This window comes from Hyla sarda, chromosome 1 (genome assembly GCF_029499605.1).
Source record: "Hyla sarda isolate aHylSar1 chromosome 1, aHylSar1.hap1, whole genome shotgun sequence".
NCBI classification, from domain to species: Eukaryota; Metazoa; Chordata; class Amphibia; order Anura; family Hylidae; genus Hyla; species Hyla sarda.
This window is the reverse complement of record NC_079189.1, coordinates 5,406,482-5,430,661: the sequence shown is the minus strand read 5'-3', so window position 1 is coordinate 5,430,661 and position 24,180 is coordinate 5,406,482. Positions and strand designations below refer to the sequence as shown.

The window sequence follows — 24,180 nt, the reverse complement described above, 5'->3', positions numbered from 1 at the left end:
TTCTCACCTGTGATATCACCACATGAGACAGCAGATGTTCTCACCTGTGACATTACCACATGAGACAGCAGATGTTCTCACCTGTGACATTACCACATGAGACAGCAGATGTTCTCACCTGTGACATCACCACAAGAGACAGCAGATGTTCTCACCTGTGACATCACCTCATGAGACAGATGTCCTCACCTGTGACATCACCTCATGAGACAGCAGATGTCCTCACCTGTGACATCACCTCATGAGACAGCAGATGTCCTCACCTGTGACATCACCTCATGAGACAGATGTCCTCACCTGTGACATCACCTCATGAGACAGCAGATGTTCTCACCTGTGACATCACCACATGAGACAGCAGATGTCCTCACCTGTGACATCACCTCATGAGACAGCAGATGTCCTCACCTGTGACATCACCTCATGAGACAGCAGATGTCCTCACCTGTGACATCACCTCATGAGACAGATGTCCTCACCTGTGACATCACCTCATGAGACAGCAGATGTCCTCACCTGTGACATCACCTCATGAGACAGCAGATGTCCTCACCTGTGACATCACCTCATGAGACAGATGTCCTCACCTGTGACATCACCTCATGAGACAGCAGATGTTCTCACCTGTGACATCACCACATGAGACAGCAGATGTCCTCACCTGTGACATCACCTCATGAGACAGCAGATGTCCTCACCTGTGACATCACCTCATGAGACAGCAGATGTCCTCACCTGTGACATCACCTCATGAGACAGATGTCCTCACCTGTGACATCACCTCATGAGACAGCAGATGTCCTCACCTGTGACATCACCTCATGAGACAGCAGATGTCCTCACCTGTGACATCACCACATGAGACAGCAGATGTTCCCACCTGTGACATCACCTCCTAACGCAGCAGATTTTTTCACCTGTAACATACCAACTTGAGGCAGCAGATGTTCTCACTGGTCACATTGTGACCAACTTATGAGGCAGCAGATGTTCTCACCTGTGACATCACCTCATGAGGCAGCAGATGTTCTCACCTGTGACATCACCTCATGAGGCAGCAGATGTTCTCACCTGTGACATCACCTCATGAGGCCACGGTTGTTGTCACCTGTGGGCTGTGGCAGGGTTCCTCTGAAGCTATAAAGCTGGCCATACTGTTGTTCACTAGTTGACGAGTGTAAATATTTATTTCAATAAGAAGAGAAGGATATATCAGACTCCTCTGTCCCCTTCCAGACCCCTCTAACTTCATCTAGACATCTCAGTCCTACTCCAGACCCCTCTGACCCCCATAAGACCTCTCTGACCTGTCCAGACCGGTCTGTCCCTTTGAGACTCCACTGTCCTCCTCCAGACTCTTCGGTTTCCCTTGAGACCCATCTGCCCTGTCCACACTACTCCTCTGTCTCATTTAGTCTTCTCTGTCTCACTCCAGACCCCTCTGTTCCTTTTAAACTCCTCTGTCCCCTCCAGAATCCTCAGTCCCCAACAGACTCCTCTTTCCCCTCCAGACTCGTTTGTACTCTTCAGACTCCTCTGTCCTCTTCTAGACACCTGTCCTCCTTCTCTTGACACCTTTGTCATCTTCCAGACTCCTCTGTCCTCCTCCAGAACCATATGCTCTTCTCCTCTAGACATCTCTGTCCTCCCCTAGACTCCTACCTCCCCTCCAGACTCATCTGTCTTCTCCAGATGCCTCTTTTTCCTCCAGACTCCTCTTTTCTTCTCCTCCAGAATCCTCTTTCCCCTTCAGACTCCTGTCTTCCTCCAGTCCCCTCTGTCTCCTCCAGACTCTTCTGTCCTCCTCCTCTAGACATCTATGTCCTCATCCAGACTCATCTGTCCTCCTCCAGTCTTCTATGTCCCACCCCTGACTTTGTTTTCTTCAGACACCTTAGTCCTCCTTTAAACCCCTCTGTCCTCCTCCTCTATATATCTATGTCCTCCCCCAGAATCTTCTGTCCCACTCTAGACCTGTCTTCTCCAGACTCTTCTGTCCTCCTCCTCTAGACATCTATTTCCTTCTCCAGACTCCTTTGCCCTTCTTCAGACCCATCTGTCCTCCTCCAGACCCCTCTGTCTCTTCCAGACTCCTCTGTCCTTCTTCTCTAGACATCACTGTCCCCTCCGGACCTTTCTGTCCTCCTTCCGGACCTCTCTGCCCTATCAAGTCACCTCTGTACCCTCCAGACTAAGCTGTTTCCTTCAGACTCTCACTTTGAGACTCCACTGTCCCTTTGAAACTCCTCTGTCCACTTCAGACTCCTCTGTCCCTTTAAGATTTCTTTGTCCCCTCCAGACCCCTCTGTGTTTTTGAGACTCCCCTGTACCCTTCTCCAGCCTCCTCTGTCCTCTCTTCCAGACCTCTCTGTCTTCCCCTACTGACCCCTCTGTCCTTCTCCAGATTCCTCTGTTTCTCCACACATGGATACAGAGAAGAGAATGAACAGTAACAGGCGATGAATATTATGCAGAATAAGTGGCAGATTACAGCACAACTAGATTATATAACACAAGTAGTGACTGGTCTACTGTAAATTTAGACAAAGATTACGCTTCACGTACAGAACTCTGTAATAGCCAATGCTGTACTGTGGAAACAGAGACACCAAAAAATCCAGAACCTCTGAACTGCCGCCCAGACATCTATGTAGGACAACCCAGCCCCCACCATATACAGCCCACACCTTTATGTAGGACACCCCCACCATATAGAGCCCAGAGGTAATAATCCAGAGCAGACGTGAAAAACCCCATCTAGACTGAGGACCCTAAAAGTGATCTCCACAATACCAGCACTATACATCTCATCTCTATACTGAGGACCTTAAAGGGGTACTCTGGTGGAATTTTTTTATTTTTTTTTTAAATCAACCGGTGCCAAAAAGTTAAACAGATTTGTAAATTAGGAAAAAATGTGTGTGCAGCTCACAATTAATAATACACACCGAGGTCAAACTAGGGCATGCAACTATACCTCAGTAGCAGAAAAGAGGAAACCAGAAACAAAATATTTTACCCGGACCTTCTAGGTGAGTATATATATTGTATAAATTTAGAGATAAGGATAGGCTATAAATGATTATAAATATAATGTGTAGAACTGATGAGTATAAAATTGAGGAATATAAAATAAATAATTGGATCGTGCTTCAATAATAATGCAATAGGTTTATTAAAATATCACAATATAAAAAGTTACTCCTCACAGGGCCCTTGTGTGGAGAACACATAAAATTACAGGCAATCAATTGATACTAAGTATACATAGAATAAGATTGTATCACTGGCATATTGTGTACAACAAGCAAATACCTATTTGTGACAAACAGATACTTGTTGCACAGAACAAGCAGTAGGAAAAGCCTATGTGCTTAATTGGCTGATTCCCACATAAGAATATATAAAGGTGAAATATATCCTTATTATATTATTAGACAGTTTGTAGCAATTTGAAAATGATGTTACCCGTCCTTTTTGTAACAACTCGGGCAGTTCACACTGGAATCAAGTGATGTTGTAACGGTGCCTAGATGGTTTAATGCACCGAATCCTCTAAGCGGCGGTCCCAGATGGTATTGGAGAAATAGCCAAGCAGAGTCCTAATATGAAGCGGTGGTGGTCACCTCGGACTGATGGCGCTGGCAGGCGCTGATGTATAAAAGATGCCGGGAGACCGTTGGCGCTGGAGATGAAAGAATCCTCACCGCTGGGCTTCAATGCTGGCTGGATGGAACCGGAGACCGGACGCTGAGTACGAGGAGCTCACCTCGTGTTGCCGGCGTGTGACGTCAGCAGATGTTACACCACATAACCCTGAAACGCGTCTAGTCCTGTTTACATAGTCACTGGCACAAACGCTATTTGTGAACTGTGCCCACTACTAACGGCCAGTTACCTTTTGTGAACCATTGGACTGCATTGTATCCAGTCCAGCACTTGTCCGGTCCAACGATTACAAGTCCAACTCTGGTGCAGAGTTTCCAGCTCTAACATCTGCTGACGTCACACGCCGGCAACACGAGGTGAGCTCCTCGTACTCAGCGTCCGGTCTCCGGTTCCATCCAGCCAGCATTGAAGCCCAGCGGTGAGGATTCTTTCATCTCCAGCGCCTGCCAGCGCCAACGGTCTCCTGGCATCTTTTATACATCAGCGCCTGCCAGCGCCATCAGTCCGAGGTGACCACCACCGCTTCATATTAGGACTCTGCTTGGCTATTTCTCCAATACCATCTGGGACCGCCGCTTAGAGGATTCGGTGCATTAAACCATCTAGGCACCGTTACAACATCACTTGATTCCAGTGTGAACTGCCCGAGTTGTTACAAAAAGGACGGGTAACATCATTTTCAAATTGCTACAAACTGTCTAATAATATAATAAGGATATATTTCACCTTTATATATTCTTATGTGGGAATCAGCCAATTAAGCACATAGGCTTTTCCTACTGATTGTTCGGTGCAACAAGTATCTGCTTGTCATAAATAGGCATTTGCTCGTTGTACACAATATGCCAGTGATACAATCTTATTCTATGTATATTTAGTATTAATTGATTGCCTGCAATTTTATGTGTTCTCCACACAAGGGCCCTGTGAGGAGTAACTTTTTATATTGTTATATTTTAATAAACCTATTATTGAAGCACGATCCAATTATTTATTTTATATTCATCAATTTTATACTCATCAGTTCTACACATTATATTTATAATCATTTATAGCCTATCCTTATCTCTAAATTTATACAATATATATACTCACCTAGAAGGTCCGGGCAAAATATTTTGTTTCAGATTTTGAAATTGCTTTCATTAACAAGCTTAACCCTTCCAGTAATTATTAGCTGCTGAATACTACAGAGGAAATTCTTTCCTTTTTGGATTTATTTTCTGTCTGTCCACAGTGCTCCCTGCTGACACCTCTGTCCATTTTAGGCATATGTCCAAAGCAGCATATGTTTGTTCTGGGGATTTTCTCCTGCTCTGGACAGTTCCTGACATGGACAGAGGTGTCAGCACAGAGCACTGTGGTCAGACCGAAAATAAATCCAAAGGGGGCGTGGCCTGCACGCTGGACTGAGAGGACGTGTGAGCCGGAGCTCTTACACCCTCAGCCTCTAAAACCCTGAAATACCTATCCTGAGAGTCTGCAACTCACCTGGCCTTGCTGTGATGGATATCTACTGCTGCCCTGCCTGTGGTGGAACGCTCACTTTTTCTGCTGGGGAGTCCTTTGGTCCTGAGCTGAGGGCTGTAGCTGTCGGGAGGTGCTTGGAGCTGACTGGTGGCTGGTGCTTCTCTGCAAAGTTCTCCTGTGAGGTCTTGGGTCCCCAGGTGCCACGGGGACGGTGTACGGGAGCTTCGGGTGGATTGCTGGAGGGCTGTGGGGGCGCCGCCATTGTTGCCTACTTGGGCAGGCCCAGTTGGTCTCCTAGGAGATTCCCGCCAGAGGGACTGAGTGGCACGCTGCGCTCGACTTCCTCCCGGCTCTGCTGACTTCCGTCTGCAGGTGCAGTGCGCACATCTCTCCGCTGCTGAGGGCTGCATGGGCAATCTTCGGCTGGTACTCTGGATTGCTGCTGGCAATGGGGGAACCCTAACCTCCCGGTCGTGGTCTCAGCTCATCCTCTACTGCTAGTGGGGTGGAACCTACTCTGCTGTGCCAGTCTGCCAGTGTCTTGTGCTGCTGCTGCTGTGCCTCTACCTTGCTCTGGAGCTTTGAACTGTGAGTCTGCTGAACTTTGTGATTCTTCCCCTTGGTGCTGGACTGCTGCCTTATTGATAGTGCTGCCTGTGGGATACCTTCTGGTCTGCTCCCCTTGGGTATACTCTCTATTTATCACTGCCTACCCTCTGTGTTGCTATGGGGGGCTTCTACAACAAAGCTAAAAAGTCAAAGGTTGCTACAGAGGCGGCCCGGCAGTCCTCTGAAGATGACAACTCCTCTAATGAAGGCTCTCAGCGGTCCGGTGGACCATCCCGCAGCAACTCATGTGTACCTACTCCTCGAACATCTAAAGTGTCGGCCCATACAGCTGTCACTGTGGTAAGCGATATCCTATACACCAGTAGAGGGATCTCAGATCATTCTGCTCTCATACTTACTCTAAGATTAGGCCCGAATTGTTCCTCTAAACTCTGGCACATGCACCCTGGGTGGCTTTGTGCTGAACCGGTTTCTGGGGCTATGGAGGATGCACATACCAATTATTGGCTCACAATGGGTATCATCCGGATGCCCTGGTTCAGTGGAATGCCTACAAGGTGACTATGAGAGGGGCATTTATAGCAGGGGTGGCTCGCCAAAGGACCCTTCATGCGGCTAAGGAACGTGCCCTACAGACTGAGATAGGGGTGCTGGAGGCGGTGGTGAGGGATCTCTCTCCCCTGGTTGATCAAGCGTGGGCCAAGGCCCAGAGATCTTTACTGATTTTGCAGAGACATCGGGTACAGTTGAAATTAGTGGATAGGGAGGCTGCCATATTTGAGTTTGGGGATAAGAATGGAAGGCTCCTGGCCTATTTGGCAAAGGAGAATGGACCGGTGTTGTCTATTCCCTGTATCTGTGGTGTGGATGGCATTTTTGTTTGAGATCCTGTGGTGGTTAATGGGGTTTTCAAGGCCTTTTATAGTGATTTATATTCTTCTAGTTATTCTAGTGTCCTGGAGGGCTTGGGTCCATTTTTGGCGGGTCTTTCTCTTTCCTCCCTTACTCCCTCTCATGCCTCTGCTCTTGATGCTCCTTTTACATTTGAGGAGGTGTCTCAGGTCATTAAGGAGCTGCCCCCCAGGAAGACCCCAGGCTTGGATGGGAAGGTTGGGACCTGGTATGGGCTGAACGAGGAGAAGATGATCCCTATACTGCTCAGATTGTATAATGCTGCTTATGAAATGAGGAGACTTCCTGATTCTATGAGAGAGGCCCTGATTGTTGTTATCCTTAAGCCCGGGAAGAATTCAACTTTGCCGGACTACTACCGTCCTATTTCCCTTTTAAATGTAGATGTTAAAATTGTTGCTAAAATACTCGCTTATAGACTTAAGGGGGTTATTACTTCCCTCGTTCATTCTGACAAAACGGGATTTATGCCATGGTCGAACTACAAATGTTAACGTTAAAAGGCTTCAACTCAATCTATCTTATTCGGAGGGTGATGCATCTGCGGGATTCATGGCCAGCTTGGATGTCTATAAGGCCTTTGATTCCGTTGAATGGCGCTATTTTTGGCGTCTGCTGCGTGCCCTCAAATTTGGACCTCACTTTGGGAATTGGATTTGGTTGTTGTATGATCAGCCTAGGGCCTGCATCCGCACTAATCTTGACGTGTCTGACTCTTTCCCTCTAAGCAGGGGTACTAGGCAGGGCTGCCCCTTGTCACCATTCCTGTTTGCTCTGGCGGTGGAGTTATTGGCGGCGGCGATTTGGGTCTCTGGGTCTATTCATGATATTCAGAGGGGGTCCTGGGAGGAGAAGGTCTCTATGTATGCTGATGATATCTTTATCTATCTAGCGGATGCTGATGCCTCATTAGTGGCTTTGTTTGACCTTCTTTACACCTTTGGCTCCTTTTCGGGGTTACGTGTTAATTGGGCCAAATCCATTTTGATGCCTTTATCAAGGAGCGTGGTTCTCCCACCTTCTCTTCCTCAGGGCCTCCGGTTGGTGGAGGGTTTTCGTTATTTGGGGGCGGAGGTATCTGTCTCACAGGGTTCTTTTATGGACCGTAATCTAGTGCCCTTGTTGACGCTTACTGCCACCAAACTGCAGGGTTGGTCCTCTCTGCCCCTATCGTTAGCAGGCCGGGTGAATATATTTAAAATGATCTATCTTCCTAAGTTTCTCAATCTCTTTTATCTGTCTTCTATTGTTCCTTCTAAATGTTTTTTTAAACAACTGAATGCTACTTTGAGGTCCTTCAACTGGCAGGATAGACCCCCGAGACTGAGTAAGGCTCTTCTCCAGGTGCAAGAGCAACGAGGTGGTCTTGCAGCTCCAAATATATATGGTTATTTTCTTGCTTCACAGCTGGTGTACGCGGCATGGTGGATCGACCTGGATCTCTCTAATGCAGCAACGCAGGGGCGCTCATGGGGTCCTATGAGTCCTTGACTAATACACTATACAGTTATTCCTCCTCCTCCTTGTTGGGTCCTATCAAAACAGTGGCGTTGGTCTGGTCGGTGGTCTCAGCTCCCTTTCCACTGCCGGTGGTGTCTCCCCGAGCACCCCTGTGGGGTTACCCAAATTTGGCACACCTTCAGGGGTTGGAGGCAACCGGATTCTGGAGCTCACAGGGAGTCAAGTTTGCTATGCACCTATTTGACGAGGGCATATTTCCTTCCTTTTCTGATATGCAGACTCGATCTAATATCCCTAGGAGTGCCTATTTTAGGTATCTTCAACTTAGACATGTGATTCCTGCACAGTTTGGCTCCTTGGAGGTAGCTCCTGCTTTCTCTGATGTTGAACTGCTGCTGGGTACAGCCGACCTTGCCAAGCTGCTTACACAGGCATATGAGTTGTTTCAAACTGTGGAACCAGATCCTTTTGCTTTGACTTACCATACCGGGTCTGTTGAAAGAACAGTGGAAGGAGGTGGTGCTATCCTACTGTAGTTAGTGCCTGTGATCTCCTTATTCAGTTTCGTCTCATTCTCCACCTGTATTATACACCCGTCTGCTTGCTTCGCATTGGGGTTTCGCCTTATGATGGTTGCTTCCGATGTAGTATTCACAGGGGCTTGCTTTTACATGCTGTGTGGGAATGCCGATGTATGATTCCCTACTGGAGGGAGATATTGCAATTCATGGCAGATCACCTTGAATTTCCATATGTTTATGCCCCGGAGGTGTGTCTGTTGGGTGTTGTTAATGGGTTGGAGTCTGGTACGCATAGGCAACTTTTAGTCCGTTTTCTTCTTTTCTGTGCTCGTAAAGTGCTCATCATGGACTGGAAAGGTACTGTTACTCCCCCGCTTTCCCGTTGGGTGGCCTTGGTTAATAAGTATGTCCCCCCGTATCGTGCCTTGTACATAAGTTGAGGTTGTCTCCAAAAGTTTGATAAGGTGTGGTCACCTTAGTTGCTGCTGGAGGCTTCGGCTGATCCTCTGGTTATGTCTGGGTCACAGACTTAGAGGGCTCATTCTTGTAAGTTGTAAGTTGTCATAGAGGAGTGGAGGGTGGGGGCCCCAGTGTTGTGTGAGTGTATGGTTGTGTGTTTGTGTGCTGGGCTTGTTCTTGCTGGGAGCTACATGGGCTGTGACTATTCCTGAGGGGTAGTGTAAGAACGATATGGGACTATTCCGTTACAATTTATTATATGGACTTTGTCTGTTCCCATTCACTTGTCCATGGAACTTGCTATCCTGGCATTGTGGTCGCTCCTGTGGGGCTCCTAGCTTTATTGTTTTGTTTGTTACTATTCTTAAAAATTAATAAACAAAACTTAAAAAAAAAAAAAGAAAAGAACTCCAAAAAGAAAATAATTTGCTAATAAGTACTGGAAGGATTAAGATTTTTTAATAGAAGTAATTTACAAATCTGTTTAACTTATACCTATATTCCATGCATTTTAATCCCCCTCCCAAATATCCTTGGTAAAATGAGCATGAGTGTGTGTGTGCGGGTATACCCTGATAAACTGTTTCTGGCCCTGCAGAAGCCGCTGCAGATCAATGATTTAAAGCAGGCGCTTTAAATCAATGAACTGCAGCGGCTTTTTTGGGGCCAGAGACTGCCGCCGCCGCCACCTGCTTCTCTCCCCCCTGCCTGTCCTGGGGTCCTGAGTCCAACCACCGCCGCTGCCTGATTGCCTCCCCCTGCCTATCCTCTGGCCAGAGACCGCCGCCGCCCCATTGCCTCCCCCATCCCCGGTTTTATAATTACCTGTTCCCGGGGTCCGCGCTACTTCTGGCTCCGGCGGCGTCCTGAGCTGTCACTGTGCACTGGGCCACTGACGGTGACGTCGCGTTGAGGACGTCACTCGTCATTGCGCAACGCACAGCACAAGACGCCGCAGGAGCCAGAAGTAGCGCGGACCCCGGGAACAGGTAATTATAAAACCGGGGATGGGGGAGGCAATGGGGCAGCGGCGGCAGCGGTCTCTGGCCAGAGGGAGGCAATCGGGCAGTGGGTGGACTCAGGACAGGCAGGGGAAGAGAAGCGGGCGGCGGCGGCGGTCTCTGGCCCCGCAAAAGCCGCTGAAGTTCATTGATTTAAAGTGGCCACATTATCGGCAAGGTTAGATGCCGATACCGATAACTTACAAAATCGCGAATATTGGCCAATCCCTAATACTGGGGACCCTGAAGGTGATCTCCTTACTAACAGCATTATACATCTCCTCTCTATACTGCAGAACCGGAAGGTGGTCTCCTCACTAATAGTATTATACATATAATCTCTATACTGGGGACCCTGAAGGTGATCTCCTTACTAATAGCATTATACATCTCCTCTCTATTCTGCAGAACCGGAAGGTGGTCTCCTCACTAATAGTATTATACATATAATCTCTATACTGGGGACCCTGAAGGTGATCTCCTTACTAATAGCATTATACATCTCCTCTCTATTCTGCAGAACCGGAAGGTGGTCTCCTCACTAATAGTATTATACATATAATCTCTATACTGAGGACCCTGTAGGTGATCTCCTTACTAACAGCATTATACATCTCCTCTCTATACTGCAGAACTGGAAGGTGGTCTCCTCACTCATAGTATTATACATATAATCTCTATACTGAGGACCCTGAAGGTGATCTCCTTAGTAACAGCATTATACATCTCCTCTCTATACTGCAGAACCGGAAGGTGGTCTCCTCACTAATAGTATTATACATATAATCTCTATACTGAGGACCCTGTAGGTGATCTCCTTTCTAGCAGCATTATACATCTCATCTCTATACTACAGACTGGAAGGTGATCTTCTCATTAACAACATTATACATTTCGTCTCTACACTCATCAAGACCTGTGCTGAAGAAAAGTTGAACAGTTGCCCATAGCAACCAATCAGATTGCTTCTTTCATTTTTAAGAGGCCTTTTTAAAATTGAAAGAAGTGATCTGATTGGTTGATAAAGGCAACTAGTTGACTTTTCCTCTGCACAAGTTCTCCCCCATCATCTCTATACTGAGGACCTTGAAGGTGATCTCCTCACTAATAGCATTATACATCTCCTCTCTGTACTGAGGAAACTGAAGAAGGTCTCCTCATTAACAGCATTATACATCTAATTTATACAGAGAATACAGGAGGTAGTATCCTCACTAACAGCATTACAAAACTCCTCTTTATACAAGGACTCTGGAGGTGTTTTCCTTACTATCAACATCATACATCTAATTCCTATACTGAGGACCCAGGAGGTGATCACTTCATTCACAGCATTATGCATCTCATATTAATACTGAGGACCCAGAAGGTAAACTCCTCACTAAAAGCATTATGCACCTTATATTTATATTGAGGGCCATGGAGGTGATCTCCTCATTAACAGTTTTATGCATGTCATCTCTATACAAGGACCCTGGTGGTGAAATCCTCGCTACTAACATCATACTTTTCATTTCTCTCCTAAGCATTATACGTCTTATGTATGCAGGGGACCCTGGAGGTGATCTCCCCGCTACTAACATCATACTTCTCATTTCTCTCCTAAGCATTATACGTCTTATGTATGCAGGGGACCCTGGAGGTGATCTCCTCGCTACTGACATCATACTTCTCATTTCTCTCCTAAGCATTATACGTCTTATGTATGCAGGGGACCCTGGAGGTGATCTCCTCGCTACTAACATCATACTTCTCATTTCTCTCCTAAGCATTATACGTCTTATGTATGCAGGGGACCCTGGAGGTGATCTCCTCGCTACTAACATCATACTTCTCATTTCTCTCCTAAGCATTATACATCTTATGTATGTAGGGGATCCTGGAGGTGATCTCCTCGCTACTGACATCATACTTCTCATTTCTCTCCTAAGCATTATACATCTTATGTATGCAGGGGACCCAGGTGGTGAAATCCTCGCTACTAACATCATACTTCTCATTTCTCTCCTAAGCATTATACGTCTTATGTATGCAGGGGACCCTGGAGGTGATCTCCTCACTAACATCATTATATATGCGATCTCTATACAGAGATTCCTGGAGCTTATATTCTCACTACCAGCATCACACCACAATATCTTTATACTGCCGACACCCCCTTTCTCTTACTTGTAGAAGTTTTTATTGTACTTCTTGTCGGAGGGGAATCCCATCATTCCGCAGACTACATAACTGTTCTTCTGTGTCCAGCCTACATCACACACCTGCTCCCAGTTATCGCTGTATTTGATCTCTAGGATGCCCTCATTGACGGGCAGACGGTTCTTGGCGGTGGCAACGACAGGACGCAATCGGATCTCCTCCAGTTGCCTCTGTTCTGTCTGGAAGGACGAGTACAACAATAAAAATTAGAACACATGTCATCCTGCTGCGCATGAAATTGTGATGTCCCAGTACAGGTACACGGTCCTGTACTACCTGTAGGCCCTGTCAGGTTTAGTCCCTCAGTGACCTGGGGGCTCCCCCTGTCGTCTCCCTGTTGTTTTATATGGTGTTTTAATGCATAGAGAGGATCCCTATGTAAAGACAGTATACAGGACCTGTGGGAGGTCTCAAGGACCTGTGGGAGGTCTCAAGGACCTTTGTAAGTTTGTCACATGTTATGTTATGCAGTCACATGATTTGTTATCACATGTACTCCTAGAGAGCACCAGCTTAACCTATAACCCACAGCTTGACCAATGGGCTTTAGTCCAGCCCCCCACTATATAAAGGGTCGGCCATTACAATTCAGTCTCTGGTACCATCAGTCTTTGCTGAGCACAGCCACCACCAGAGATCAGCATCTGGAAGGCCCAAAAGCTTCAGTCTCTCCAGTAAGTCTGAAGTCTATGTCTGCTGTCACTGAAACTAGTCAAGTCCTGCACATAGTCAAGTCTAATTACAATTCAAGTTAATTGCAAGTATTGGTCCAGCAAGCTGCGAGGTCCTCTGGGTCCTGGCCACCTCTGTGGGAAATCTGGCCTTAGCTGTGAAGATAATTCCATCTGTCTAATACTCAGTAAAGCCTCCGTTTGACCCGAACTGGTTGTGGACTCTTTATTCACTACTAGCCCTAAACCGGGCATGTGGTGTTCTGGAACCCGAAAACCACACTGGCGTCACGAACACATAGGGGTTAATACCATCCGACCCCCAGTGTTAATAACATCAGATCCCACCAACCTACACCGCCACACCCATGGTCCCTCCATTCACCCGGTGGTGCACCACAAAATGCTGGATAAAAATTGGGGATCGACCAATATAGATTTTTTAGGGCTGATACCGATAATCTGTGACCTTTCAGTCACATACCCAATCCCCCACCCACCCGGCCCCGCAGAATCTGCTGCAGATCGATGATTTAAAGTGAGTGCTTTAAAACAATGAACTGCAGCGGCTTTTGCGGGGCCAGAGACTGCCACCGCCACCCTCTTCTCTCCCCCTGCCTGTCCTGGGGTCCTCCCTAGCCCAACCACCACCGCTGCCCCATTGCCTCCCCCATTCCCCGGATTTATAATTACATGATCCCGGGGCCCACGCTACTTCTGGCTCCGGCGGCATCCTGAGCTGTCACTGTGCGCACTGACGGTGACGTCGCATTGAGGACGTCACTCGTTATTGCGAAGCACAGCGCGCAGGACCCAAAAGTAGCGCGGACCCCGGGAACATGGGGGATGGGGGAGGCAATGGGGCAGCGGCGGCGGAGGTCTCTGGCCGGTGAGGCGGGACATTATCGGCATATCGGCAAGGTAATTACCGATACCGATAATGTCCAAAATCGGCCAAACCAATAATCGGTCGATCCCTAATAAAAATATTGTTCACTGGTATCAATCATTCCAGCTGATTGTAGAGCAGGTAACACAATCAATTGCTCCCTGTTATCAGCCACTTCAGGCTGTGGATTCCATCTATTGCTCCCTGTTATCAGCCACTTCAGGCTGTGGATACCATCTATATTGCTCCCTGTTATCAGCCACTTCAGGCTGTGGATACCATCTATATTGCTCCCTGTTATCAGCCACTTCAGGCTGTGGATACCATCTATATTGCTCCCTGTTATCAGCCACTTCAGGCTGTGGATACTATGTATTGCTCCCTGTTATCAGCCACTTCAGGCTGTGGATACCATCTATTGCTCCCTGTTATCAGCCACTTCAGGCTGTGGATACCATCTATTGCTCCCTGTTATCAGCCATTTTAGGCTGAGAACACCATTGTATGCTCTTCTCACCTCTATGGTGTTGGGCTCCACATATCCTGGGATCCTCTCATCCTTACAGATCACCCCGGCGTCCTCCTCGTGAGTGCAGTCACTGTTGCCCCAGCCCCGGGACTTGCAGTCAGCGATGCTCTTCTCACCCCCTGAACAGATTACATTATCCAACCAGATCCGACCTGTAAGGAGACAGAGTCTAATATCATAGTGGTCTGTGACTAAGGGGGGGGGGGGGGGGGGAGACAAGACTTGACCATTCTTTCTGAGGACGATGGAATCAGAATTTCCGCAGCAGAACAACAGTGCAGCAGAACTCCACTGAAATCAACGGGACCCTGCTGCTGAGAAATGTCCGTGCAGAATATTCATGTGGAATTCCACATGGACATTCTGCTTATACTCCAGTCACCCCTAGAGCTGCAGGCCCACACTGATGAGAATATTTAAAGAATTTAGCACCACTTTTTTTTTTTTCGCTTTAGCTGCACCACATTTGCTTAAATTACACTATTAGTGCCACATATTCAGATATTTAGCCCCCTGTTAGCCAATTTTCTTTTGCAAAGGTTTAGCACAACTTTCTGGCGCACAAAAGTGTTGCTGATAATAGCATTCAATGATGTGCTGTTTATTTTGTGCTGTCTGTCCTGGCAGTGCAGTCACAACACATTACACCCTGGTGACAGTAAACCAGCAGAATTGTGAATGCAGCTCTGGATGTGTCTGGAGCAGGAATGCAGGACGAAGTAACCCCTACATTACTAGAAAAGCACAGGAGCAGATATTTACCCCTAAATGAGAAAAAATAAAAATAAAAAAGATATTAGGGAAGGTTTATTATTGCCGTCCTGACATTTTATTGACTGAAATTTGGCGCAGCTCGTTTGGCGAATTTCAAATTACTTCCTTCATTTTTAAAGCGGCCTGTGAAAAAGGAAAGAAGCGATCTGATTGGTAGGGGCAACTGCGCCGCTCTTCTTCTACACAGGTTCTGATAAATCTCCCCCATATTGATAAATCTCCCCCTTTAACACTTCCTTTACCCTGGACAACCAGGAGAGCAGACATTAACCCCTTCATTGCCCTAGACAACCAGGAGAGCAGACATTAACCCCTTCATTACCCTAGACAACCAAGAGAGCAGACATTAACCCCCTTCATTACCCTAGACCACCAGAAGAGCAGACATTAACCCCTTCATTACCCTAGACCACCAAGAGAGCAGACATTAACCCCTTTCATTACCCTAGACCGCCAGAAGAGCAGACATTAACCCCTTCATTACCCTATACCAGTGGTCCTCAAACTGTGGCCCTCCAGATGTTGCAAAACTACAACTCCCAGCATGCCTGGACAGCCAACGGACAACCAAGAGAGCAGACATTAACCCCCTTCATTACCCTAGACCACCAGAAGAGCAGACATTAACCCCTTCATTACCCTAGACAACCAGGACAGCAGACATTAACCCCTTCATTACCCTAGACAACCAGGAGAGCAGACATTAACCCCTTCATTACCCTAGATCACCAAGAGAGCAGACATTAACCCCTTTCATTACCCTAGACAACCAAGAGAGCAGACATTAACCCCCTTCATTACCCTAGACCACCAGAAGAGCAGACATTAACCCCTTCATTACTCTAGACCACCAGTAGAGCAGACATTAACCTCAGGTAATAAAGGGGTCATGACCCTAGACCACAAGAGAAGCAGACATTAACCCCTCCAATACCAGAGACAATCAGGAAAGAAAACATTAACCCCATCCAGTACCAGAGACAACCAGGAAAGAAGACATTAACCTCTTAAGGACCAATGACGTTGTGGAACGTCATGGCACCCTGGGCTTTAAGGACCAATGACGTTCCACAACGTCATGGTCTTTTCCGGTCTCTGCCGCTCGCCGGGCAGAGATCGGAACTGGATGCCTGCTGAAATCCTTCAGCAGGCATCCAGGGCATACGCCGAGGGGGGCCATGTAGGCCCCCCATGTCGGCGATCGCCGCAAATCGCAAGGGAAATCGCCCTTGCGATTTGCGGCGATACCGGGCTGATCGGGTCTCTGGGACCCGACCGCCCGGTAATTTTGCATGATCCCGGCTGTCACAGACAGCCAGGACCATGCTGGAGCCTAGGAGCGAGGTGGCAAGCCTGCCACCTCCTCCGATCCCCTGCGATCTGTCGGTTAGTTAACCGACCAATCGCAGGAGGGGGGGCGGTTACTTCCTCCCGTCCTGCCCGGCCCCTTGAAGTCCGGAGAGGACGGGAGGAAGACCAGAGGACGCGGCGGGGGACGGGGGAGTGCTGGGGACCAGCCCCGGTACTTACCTCGTCCCCGAAGACCCGGATCCAGACGATGAAGACGGCGGAGGAGGAGACAGGTGAGTAGATCTTCAGCCGCGGTCGGGCCCTCTACAGCAATGCACGTCACCGTAAAGCGACATGCATTGCTGTAAAGGGACCCTGTAAACTACAACTCCCAGCATGCCCAGACAGCCCTTGGCGTCTGGGCATGCTGGGAGTTGCAGTTTTGCAACATCTGGAGGTCCACAGTTTGGAGACCACTGTGCCCTTCCAGATGTTGCAAAACTACACATCCTCAGCATGCCCTTACTGTCCAGGCATGCTGGGATTTGTAGTTCTGTAACATCTGGCCCTTCAGATGTTGCAGAACTACAACTCCCAGCATGCCTGGACAGTTTTGGCATACTGGGAGTTGTAGTTTTGCAACATCTGGAAGGGCACAGATTGGGAACCACTGTATTAGTGGTCTGCAAACTGTAGTCCTCCAGATGTTGCAAAACTACAACTCCAAGCATGCTGGGAGTTGTAGTTCGGCAACATCTAGCTCTAAAGATGTTGCCGAACTACTACTCCCAGCATGCCTGAGAATGCTGGGAGTTGTGGTTTTGCAACAACAGGAGGCACACTGGTTGGGAAACATTGTCTGTTTCCTAACTCAGTGTTTCCCAACCCGTGTGCCTCCAGCTGTTGCAAAACTATAACTACCAGCATGCACTGATGGACTGTGCATGCTGGGAGTTGTAGTTTTGCAACAGCTGGAGGTCCCCCCCCCCCCACTGTGAATGTACAGGGTACATTCACATGGGCAGGGGGCTTACAGTGAGTATCAGGCTGCAAGTTTGCGATGCAGCAAATTTTGCGCGGCAGCTCAAACTCGCTGTAATCCCCCGTCTGTGTGACTGTACCCTAAAAACACTACACTACACTAACACAAAATAAAATAAAAAGTAAAAAACACTACATATACACATACCCCTACACAGCCCCCCTCCCCTCCCCAATAAAAATGAAAAACGTCTGGTACGCCACTGTTTCCAAAATGGAGCCTCCAACTGTTGCAAAACAACAACTCCCAGTATTGCCGGACAGCCGTTGACTGTCCAGGCATGCTGGGAGTTTTGCAACAGCTGGAGGCACCCTGTTTGGGAATCACTGGCATAGAATACCCCTATGTCCACCCCTATGCAAGTCCCTAATTTAGGCCTCAAATGCGCATGGCGCTCTCACTTTGGAGCCCTGTCGTATTTCAAGGCAACAGTTTAGGGTCACATATGGGGTATCGCCGTACTCGGGAGAAATTTCTTAACAAATTTTGGGGGGCTTTTTCTCCTTTCACCCCTCATGAAAAGGTGAAGTTGGGGTCTACACCAGCATGTTAGTTTAAAAAAAAAATTTTTTTACACTAACATGCTGGTGTTGCCCCATACTTTTCATTTTGACAAGAGGTAAAAGGGAAAAACGCCCCCCAAAATTTGTAATGCAATTTCTCCCGACTACGGAGATACCCCATATGTGGGCGTAAAGTGCTCTGGGGGCGCACAACAAGGCCCAGAAGGGAGAGTGCGCCATGTACATTTGAGGTGATTTGCACAGGGCTGGCTGATTGTTACAGCGGTTTTGACAAACGCAAAAAAAACAAAACCTCACATGTGACCCCATTTCGGAAACTACACCCCTCACGGAATGTAATGAGGGGTGCAGTGAGAATTTACCCCCCACTGGTGTCTGACAGATCTTTGGAACAGTGGGCTGCGCAAATTAAAAATTTTGTACAGCCCACTGTTCCAAAGATCTGACAGACACCAGTGGGGGGTAAATGCTCACTGTACCCCTTGTTACGTTCCTCAAGGGGTCTAGTTTCCAAAATGGTATGCCATGTGGGGTTTATTTTGCTGTCCTGGCACCATAGGGGCTTCCTAAATGCGACATGCCCCCCGAGCAAAATTTGCTCTCAAAAAGCCAAATATGACTCCCTCTCTTATGAGCATTGTAGTTTGCCCGTAGTGCGCTTCAGGTCAATTTATGGGGTACCTTCATACTCATAAGAGATGGGGTTACAAATTTTGGGGGGGTATTTTCTGCTATTAACCCTTGCAAAAATGTGAAATTTGGGGGGAAACGCACATTTTAGTGAAAATTTTTTTTTTTTTTACGTATGCAAAAGTCGTGAAACCCCTGTGGGGTATTAAGGCTCACTTTATTTCTTGTTACGTTCCTCAAGGGGTCTAGTTTCCAAAATGGTATGCCATGTGGGGGTTATTTTGCTGTCCTGGCACCATAGGGGCTTCCTAAATGCGACATGCCCCCGAGCAAAATTTGCTCTCAAAAAGCCAAATATGACTCCTTCTCTTCTGAGCATTGTAGTTCGCCCGTAGTACACTTCAGGTCAACTTATGGGGTACCTCCATACTCAGAAGAGATGGGGTTACAAATTTTGGGGGGTATTTTCTGCTATTAACCCTTGCATACATGTGAAATTTGGGTGGAAACACACATTTTAGTGACATTTTTAAAACATTTTTTTACATATGCAAAAGTCGTGAAACACCTGTGGGGTATTAAGGCTCACTTTATTCCTTGTTACGTTCCTCAAGGGGTCTAGTTTCCAAAATGGTATGCCATGTGGGTATTTTTTCCTGTTCTGGCACCATAGGGGCTTCCTAAATGCAACATGCCCCCCAAAAACCATTTCAGAAAAACGTACTCTCCAAAATCCCCTCGTCGCTCCTTCGCTTCTGAGCCCTCTACTGTGCCCGCCGAACACTTTACATAGACATATGAGGTATGTGCTTACTCAAGAGAAATTGGGCTACAAATATAAGTATACATTTTCTCCTTTTACCCCTTGTAAAAATTCAAAAATTGGGTCTACAAGAACATGCAAGTGTAAAAAATGAAGATTGTGAATTTTCTCCTTCACTTTGCTGCTATTCCTGTGAAACACCTAAAGGGTTAAAACGCTGACTGAATGTCATTTTGAATACTCTGGGGGGTGCAGTTTTTATAATGGGGTCATTTATGGGGTATTTCTAATATGAAGACCCTTCAAATCCACTTCAAACCTGAACTGGTCCCTGAAAAATTGTGATTTTGGAAATTTTGTGAAAAATTGGAAAATTGCTGCTGAACTTTGAAGCCCTATGGTGTCTTCCAAAAGTAAAAAATCGTAAATTTTATGATGCAAACATAAAGTGGACATATTGTATATGTGAAAAAAAAAAATAATTATTTGGAATATCCATTTTCCTTACAAGCAGAGAGCTTCAAAGTTAGAAAAATGCAAAATTTTCAATTTTTTCATCAAATTTTGGAATTTTTCACTAAGAAACGATGCAAGTATCGACAAAATTTTACCAATAGCATAAAGTAGAATATGTCACGAAAAAACAATCTTGGAATCAGAATGATAGGTAAAAGCGTCTTAGAGTTATTAATGCTTAAAGTGACAGTGGTCAGATGTTCAGAAAACGCTCTGGTCCTAAGGTGTAAAATGGCCTGGTCCTTAAGGGGTTAAAGGGGTATTCCAGGAAAAAACTTTTTTTTTTAATATATCAACTGGCTCCAGAAAGTTAAACAGATTTGTAAATTACTTCTATTAAAAAATCTTCATCCTTTCAGTACTTATGAGCTTCTGAATGTAAGGTTGTTCTTTTCTGCCTAAGTGCTCTCTGATGACACCTGTCTCGGGAACCGCCCAGTTTAGAAGAGGTTTGCTATGGGGATTTGCTTCTAAACTGGGCGGTTCCCGAGACACGTGTCATCAGAGAGCACTTAGAAAGAAAAGAACAACCTTAACTTCAGAAACTCATAAGTACTGAAAGGATTAAGATTTTTTAATAGAAGTAATTTACAAATCTGTTTAACTTTCTGGAGCCAGTTGATATATATACATATATATATATATATATATATATATATATATATATATATATATATATATATAAAAGTTTTTTTTCCAGGATAACCCATTTAACCCCTCTATTATCTGAAACCACTAGGAAAGCAGACAATTACTCCATTCTTTACTCTAGACAACCAGGGAAGCACACATTAACCCATCCATTATCCTAGACAACCAGGGAAGTAGACATTAACCCCTCCATTAATTTAGACCACCAGGAAAGGGTGGTAACTCACCTATTCCTTTCCCATATTTTGCGCTGTGCGCCCAGCCTGTTGCCTCAGTAAATCCCAGGTGACGGCAGAGAATGTGAGCGTTCTCCATAGTAAAGTCATCATCACAAATGGTGCCCCATTCCTGGTTATAGAAGACTTCTATCCGTCCCTCATTGTGTTTTCGTGGGTATCCAGCCAGGCGAAACTTCAGATTAGTGTTCTGTGTTGGGGCACGACTGCTGGGCTGGGGGGTTTGTTGTGTCCATCCTGGAATAATGGCAGAGAGGGTGCAGAACACCCACAGGCCAGCCGAAAGATGCCCCATGGTGTGTGACCCTGAGAACACAAAACAAGAGATGTTACTTATCTGTTCACCATCTGGTGGATGATGGCTGCTGACCACCCAGCCCCCAGCAACAAATATTATTATAATCATCAACCAGAACCCAGCAGACGATGAACAGATGGTCACAAGTGCATGGTTCCTCCAGGACTCACTTTACCTCCAAGACCCTTGTATATACTTCACTATATACATTTACCTCCAGGGATGCAGGCATTACTCCTCATTGCCCTAGACCAGTGGTCGGCAAGCCGTGGCTCTTTACACACTTTAATGCGGCTCTTCTGTGTGCCGGGCGCCCGCAGGCCCGGCGCTTGCATTAGGCAGACCAAGCGGTCGCTTAAGGGCGCAAGGACCAGGGGGCGGAAAAATCAAGGCGTTTTTTTTTTATGCTTTGTTGCGCCGCCCGCTGTGTTATTCGTGCCGTGTCCAAAAGCACCCCCCCTCCTTCAGATGCCACCCGCCCCTATCCCGTAGCACCCCCGAACCCCCTGTCGTCCAATGCTCCCGCTCCTGTCCCGTAGCACCACTGTAACACTCCCCCCTCCCCGTCAGATGCGCCCGCTCCAATAGCGATCCATTACCTCCTCACAGTTGCGGCGGCAGCCCGGGCCTGCTGAGAGACGTCGCGCTAGTGACGTCACTCCGCAGACCTGCGAAGGAGGATGCCGTCGGAGAGGACCGGCGCCGGAGAGGAGAAGCAAAGCCTATGCCAGGTAAGTATTGCCATGTGTCTATGTGGGGGGGGATGTTGTGGTGCAGTGTGTGTGGGGTGGTCAGTGTGTGTGGGTGTGCAAGCCTGTGTGTGTGTGTGTGGGGGGTAACTATGCTACCGTGCTGAACCTGCTACTTAATGTGGGGAAGCCTAATGTGGGGAACCTGCGACTTAATGTGGGGAACCTGCAACTTAATGTGGGGAAGCATAATGTGGGGAGCCTGCGACTTAATATGGGGAAACCTAATGTGGGGAACCTGCTACTTGATGTGGGGAACCTGCTGCCTAATGACCTAATGTGGGGAACCTGCGACCTTATGTGGAAAACCTGCTACTTAATGTTGGGAACCTGCTACCTAATGACCCAATATGGGGAAACTGCTTCCTAATGTGGGGAAATTATGCTACCTTATGTGTGGAAACTGGGGGTGTGGGGCAGTAGCACCCTTATCATCCACCAGCAACACCACAATCCTCCCCCCCCCCCTCCCATAGTGATAGTATCAGCTTATGGGATATATGGGGTGCTGCTGCGGTTGTAAATTGAGAAATAGTCTCATCGATGAGAACCTGGAATCGTACCTAAAATTAAAAACAACAACATACAAACCTGACTTACTCAAACTATCCAAGGAAATACAAGGCCAATGTTCACATTAGTGTTTGTGACTTTGTCAGTCATTGTCAGGATGTAATTTTCTCTACATTGTAAGGCAAATTTTACGGAATTTAACATCGATAAATAATATCGTTCCTAAGTTTTTGTTTTATTAGTTGTGTTATTTGTATCCTCCCGACCTATGTGGATACTTGCATGCAGAATATTCTCAATAAAAACTTATTGAAACTAATTTCAATCGTGGTTTTGGCGAGATTTGGCTCAGTTGAAAAAAAAGGTTGCCCACCACTGCCCTAGACCAACAAGGATACAGATATTACCCTTAATTGCCCTAGACCATCAGGGATGCTGGTGTTACTCTTCATCGCACTAGACCACCAGGAATACTGGATTTACTGATCATTGTCCCAAACCACCAGGGATACAGGCATTACTCTTTATTGCCCTAGATCACTAGGGATTCAAGCATTACTCATCATTTCCCTACCAGGGATACTGGAATAACCCTTCATTGCCCCAGACCACCAGGGATACTAAAACTATCCTTCATTCCCCTAGAGCACCAATGATTCTTGCATTATCCTTCATCTTCCTAGACCATCAATGATTCTTGCATTACCCTTTATTTACCTAGACCACCAAGGATACTGGTATTAGCTTATATTGTCCTAGGCCACCAGGAACACAGGTATTACCCTAGACCACCAGGAAAGCTATACAGATTTGTAAATTACTTCTATTTAAAAATATTCATCCTTCCAGTACTTATCAGCTGCTGTATGCTACAGAGGAAGTTGAGTAGCTCTTTCGTGCCTGACCACAGTGCTCTCTTCATGTCAACTGTCCAGAGCAGGAGAGGTTTGCTACAGGGATTTGTTCCTGCTCTAGACAGTTCCTGACACAGACAGAGGTGTCAGCAGAGAGCACTGTGGTCAGACAGAAAAAAACTACACAACTTTCTCTGGAGCATTCAGCACCTGATACGTACTGGAAGGTGTACGATTTTTAGGTAGAAGTAATTTACAAATCTGCATAACTTCAATGCAATCTTGCACCGATTAATTGAAAAACATTTTTTTTCTCCGGAGTACCCCTTTAAGAAAGACTCCATCTAAGGGATCTTTGGATGGAATTCCACCAGTCTGATATCCACACCTGTTCCTCCACTCCAGACCCACTCCCCGAATATTGTGGGTCTCCCTACTTCTGGAGACCACAACCCACCATGGTCTTCCAGAGGCTGGGTCCAATAGGAAATAGGAATCACACTGGTACAATCTACATTATATAATCGTCTCTTTCTCCGGGAGTTGCTGAATGAAGCTCTTGTCCTCTACGCAAAGTCTGCAGCAGCTTCAGGACCCAGGAAAAACAAACACTTTACGGCCCAGGCTCCATGGCTGGAAAATCCCTGGTCAGACGTCTGGTGGTTTCTAGTAACCTTGTGCAGATTCCTGTGTGGTGACTACACAGTAGTGACCCCTCTAGTGAAGGGTCTTTATCTCCATATTAGACTCTATCACTTCCATATCTAAGTGATTTGTGCTGAACATTTTGCAATTGTAATTTCTGCAGCCCAGAATGGATGAGAGTCTTCTGGCTTATTTCAGTATAATGTGGTGGGTCACTGTTCACTGGAAGGGGGACATCGTTTTAAAGGGGTACATCGTTATTAAAAACTTCCTTAGGGAAAGTTTACACACAGTGGTCTCCAAACTGTGCATCTCCAGATGACCTCTTGATTCCAAGTTAC

At 46.7% G+C, this 24,180-nt stretch overlaps 1 protein-coding gene across 6 annotated transcripts in view; it reads right to left on the bottom strand.

Moving 5' to 3' along the window:
• Positions 1–24,180, bottom strand: part of LOXL3 (lysyl oxidase like 3) — an 82,398-nt gene that overhangs the window by 17,596 nt on the left and 40,622 nt on the right. For all 6 annotated transcript variants that reach the window (XM_056538992.1, XM_056539309.1, XM_056539387.1 and 3 more), the window contains 3 exons: positions 20,772–21,086; positions 14,343–14,506; positions 12,233–12,444 (listed from right to left, as the gene is read on the bottom strand). In XM_056538992.1, the coding sequence (XP_056394967.1) occupies positions 12,233–12,444; positions 14,343–14,506; positions 20,772–21,075 (680 nt within the window). In that variant the 5' untranslated portion in view covers positions 21,076–21,086. The remainder of the gene's footprint in view (positions 1–12,232; positions 12,445–14,342; positions 14,507–20,771; positions 21,087–24,180) is intronic.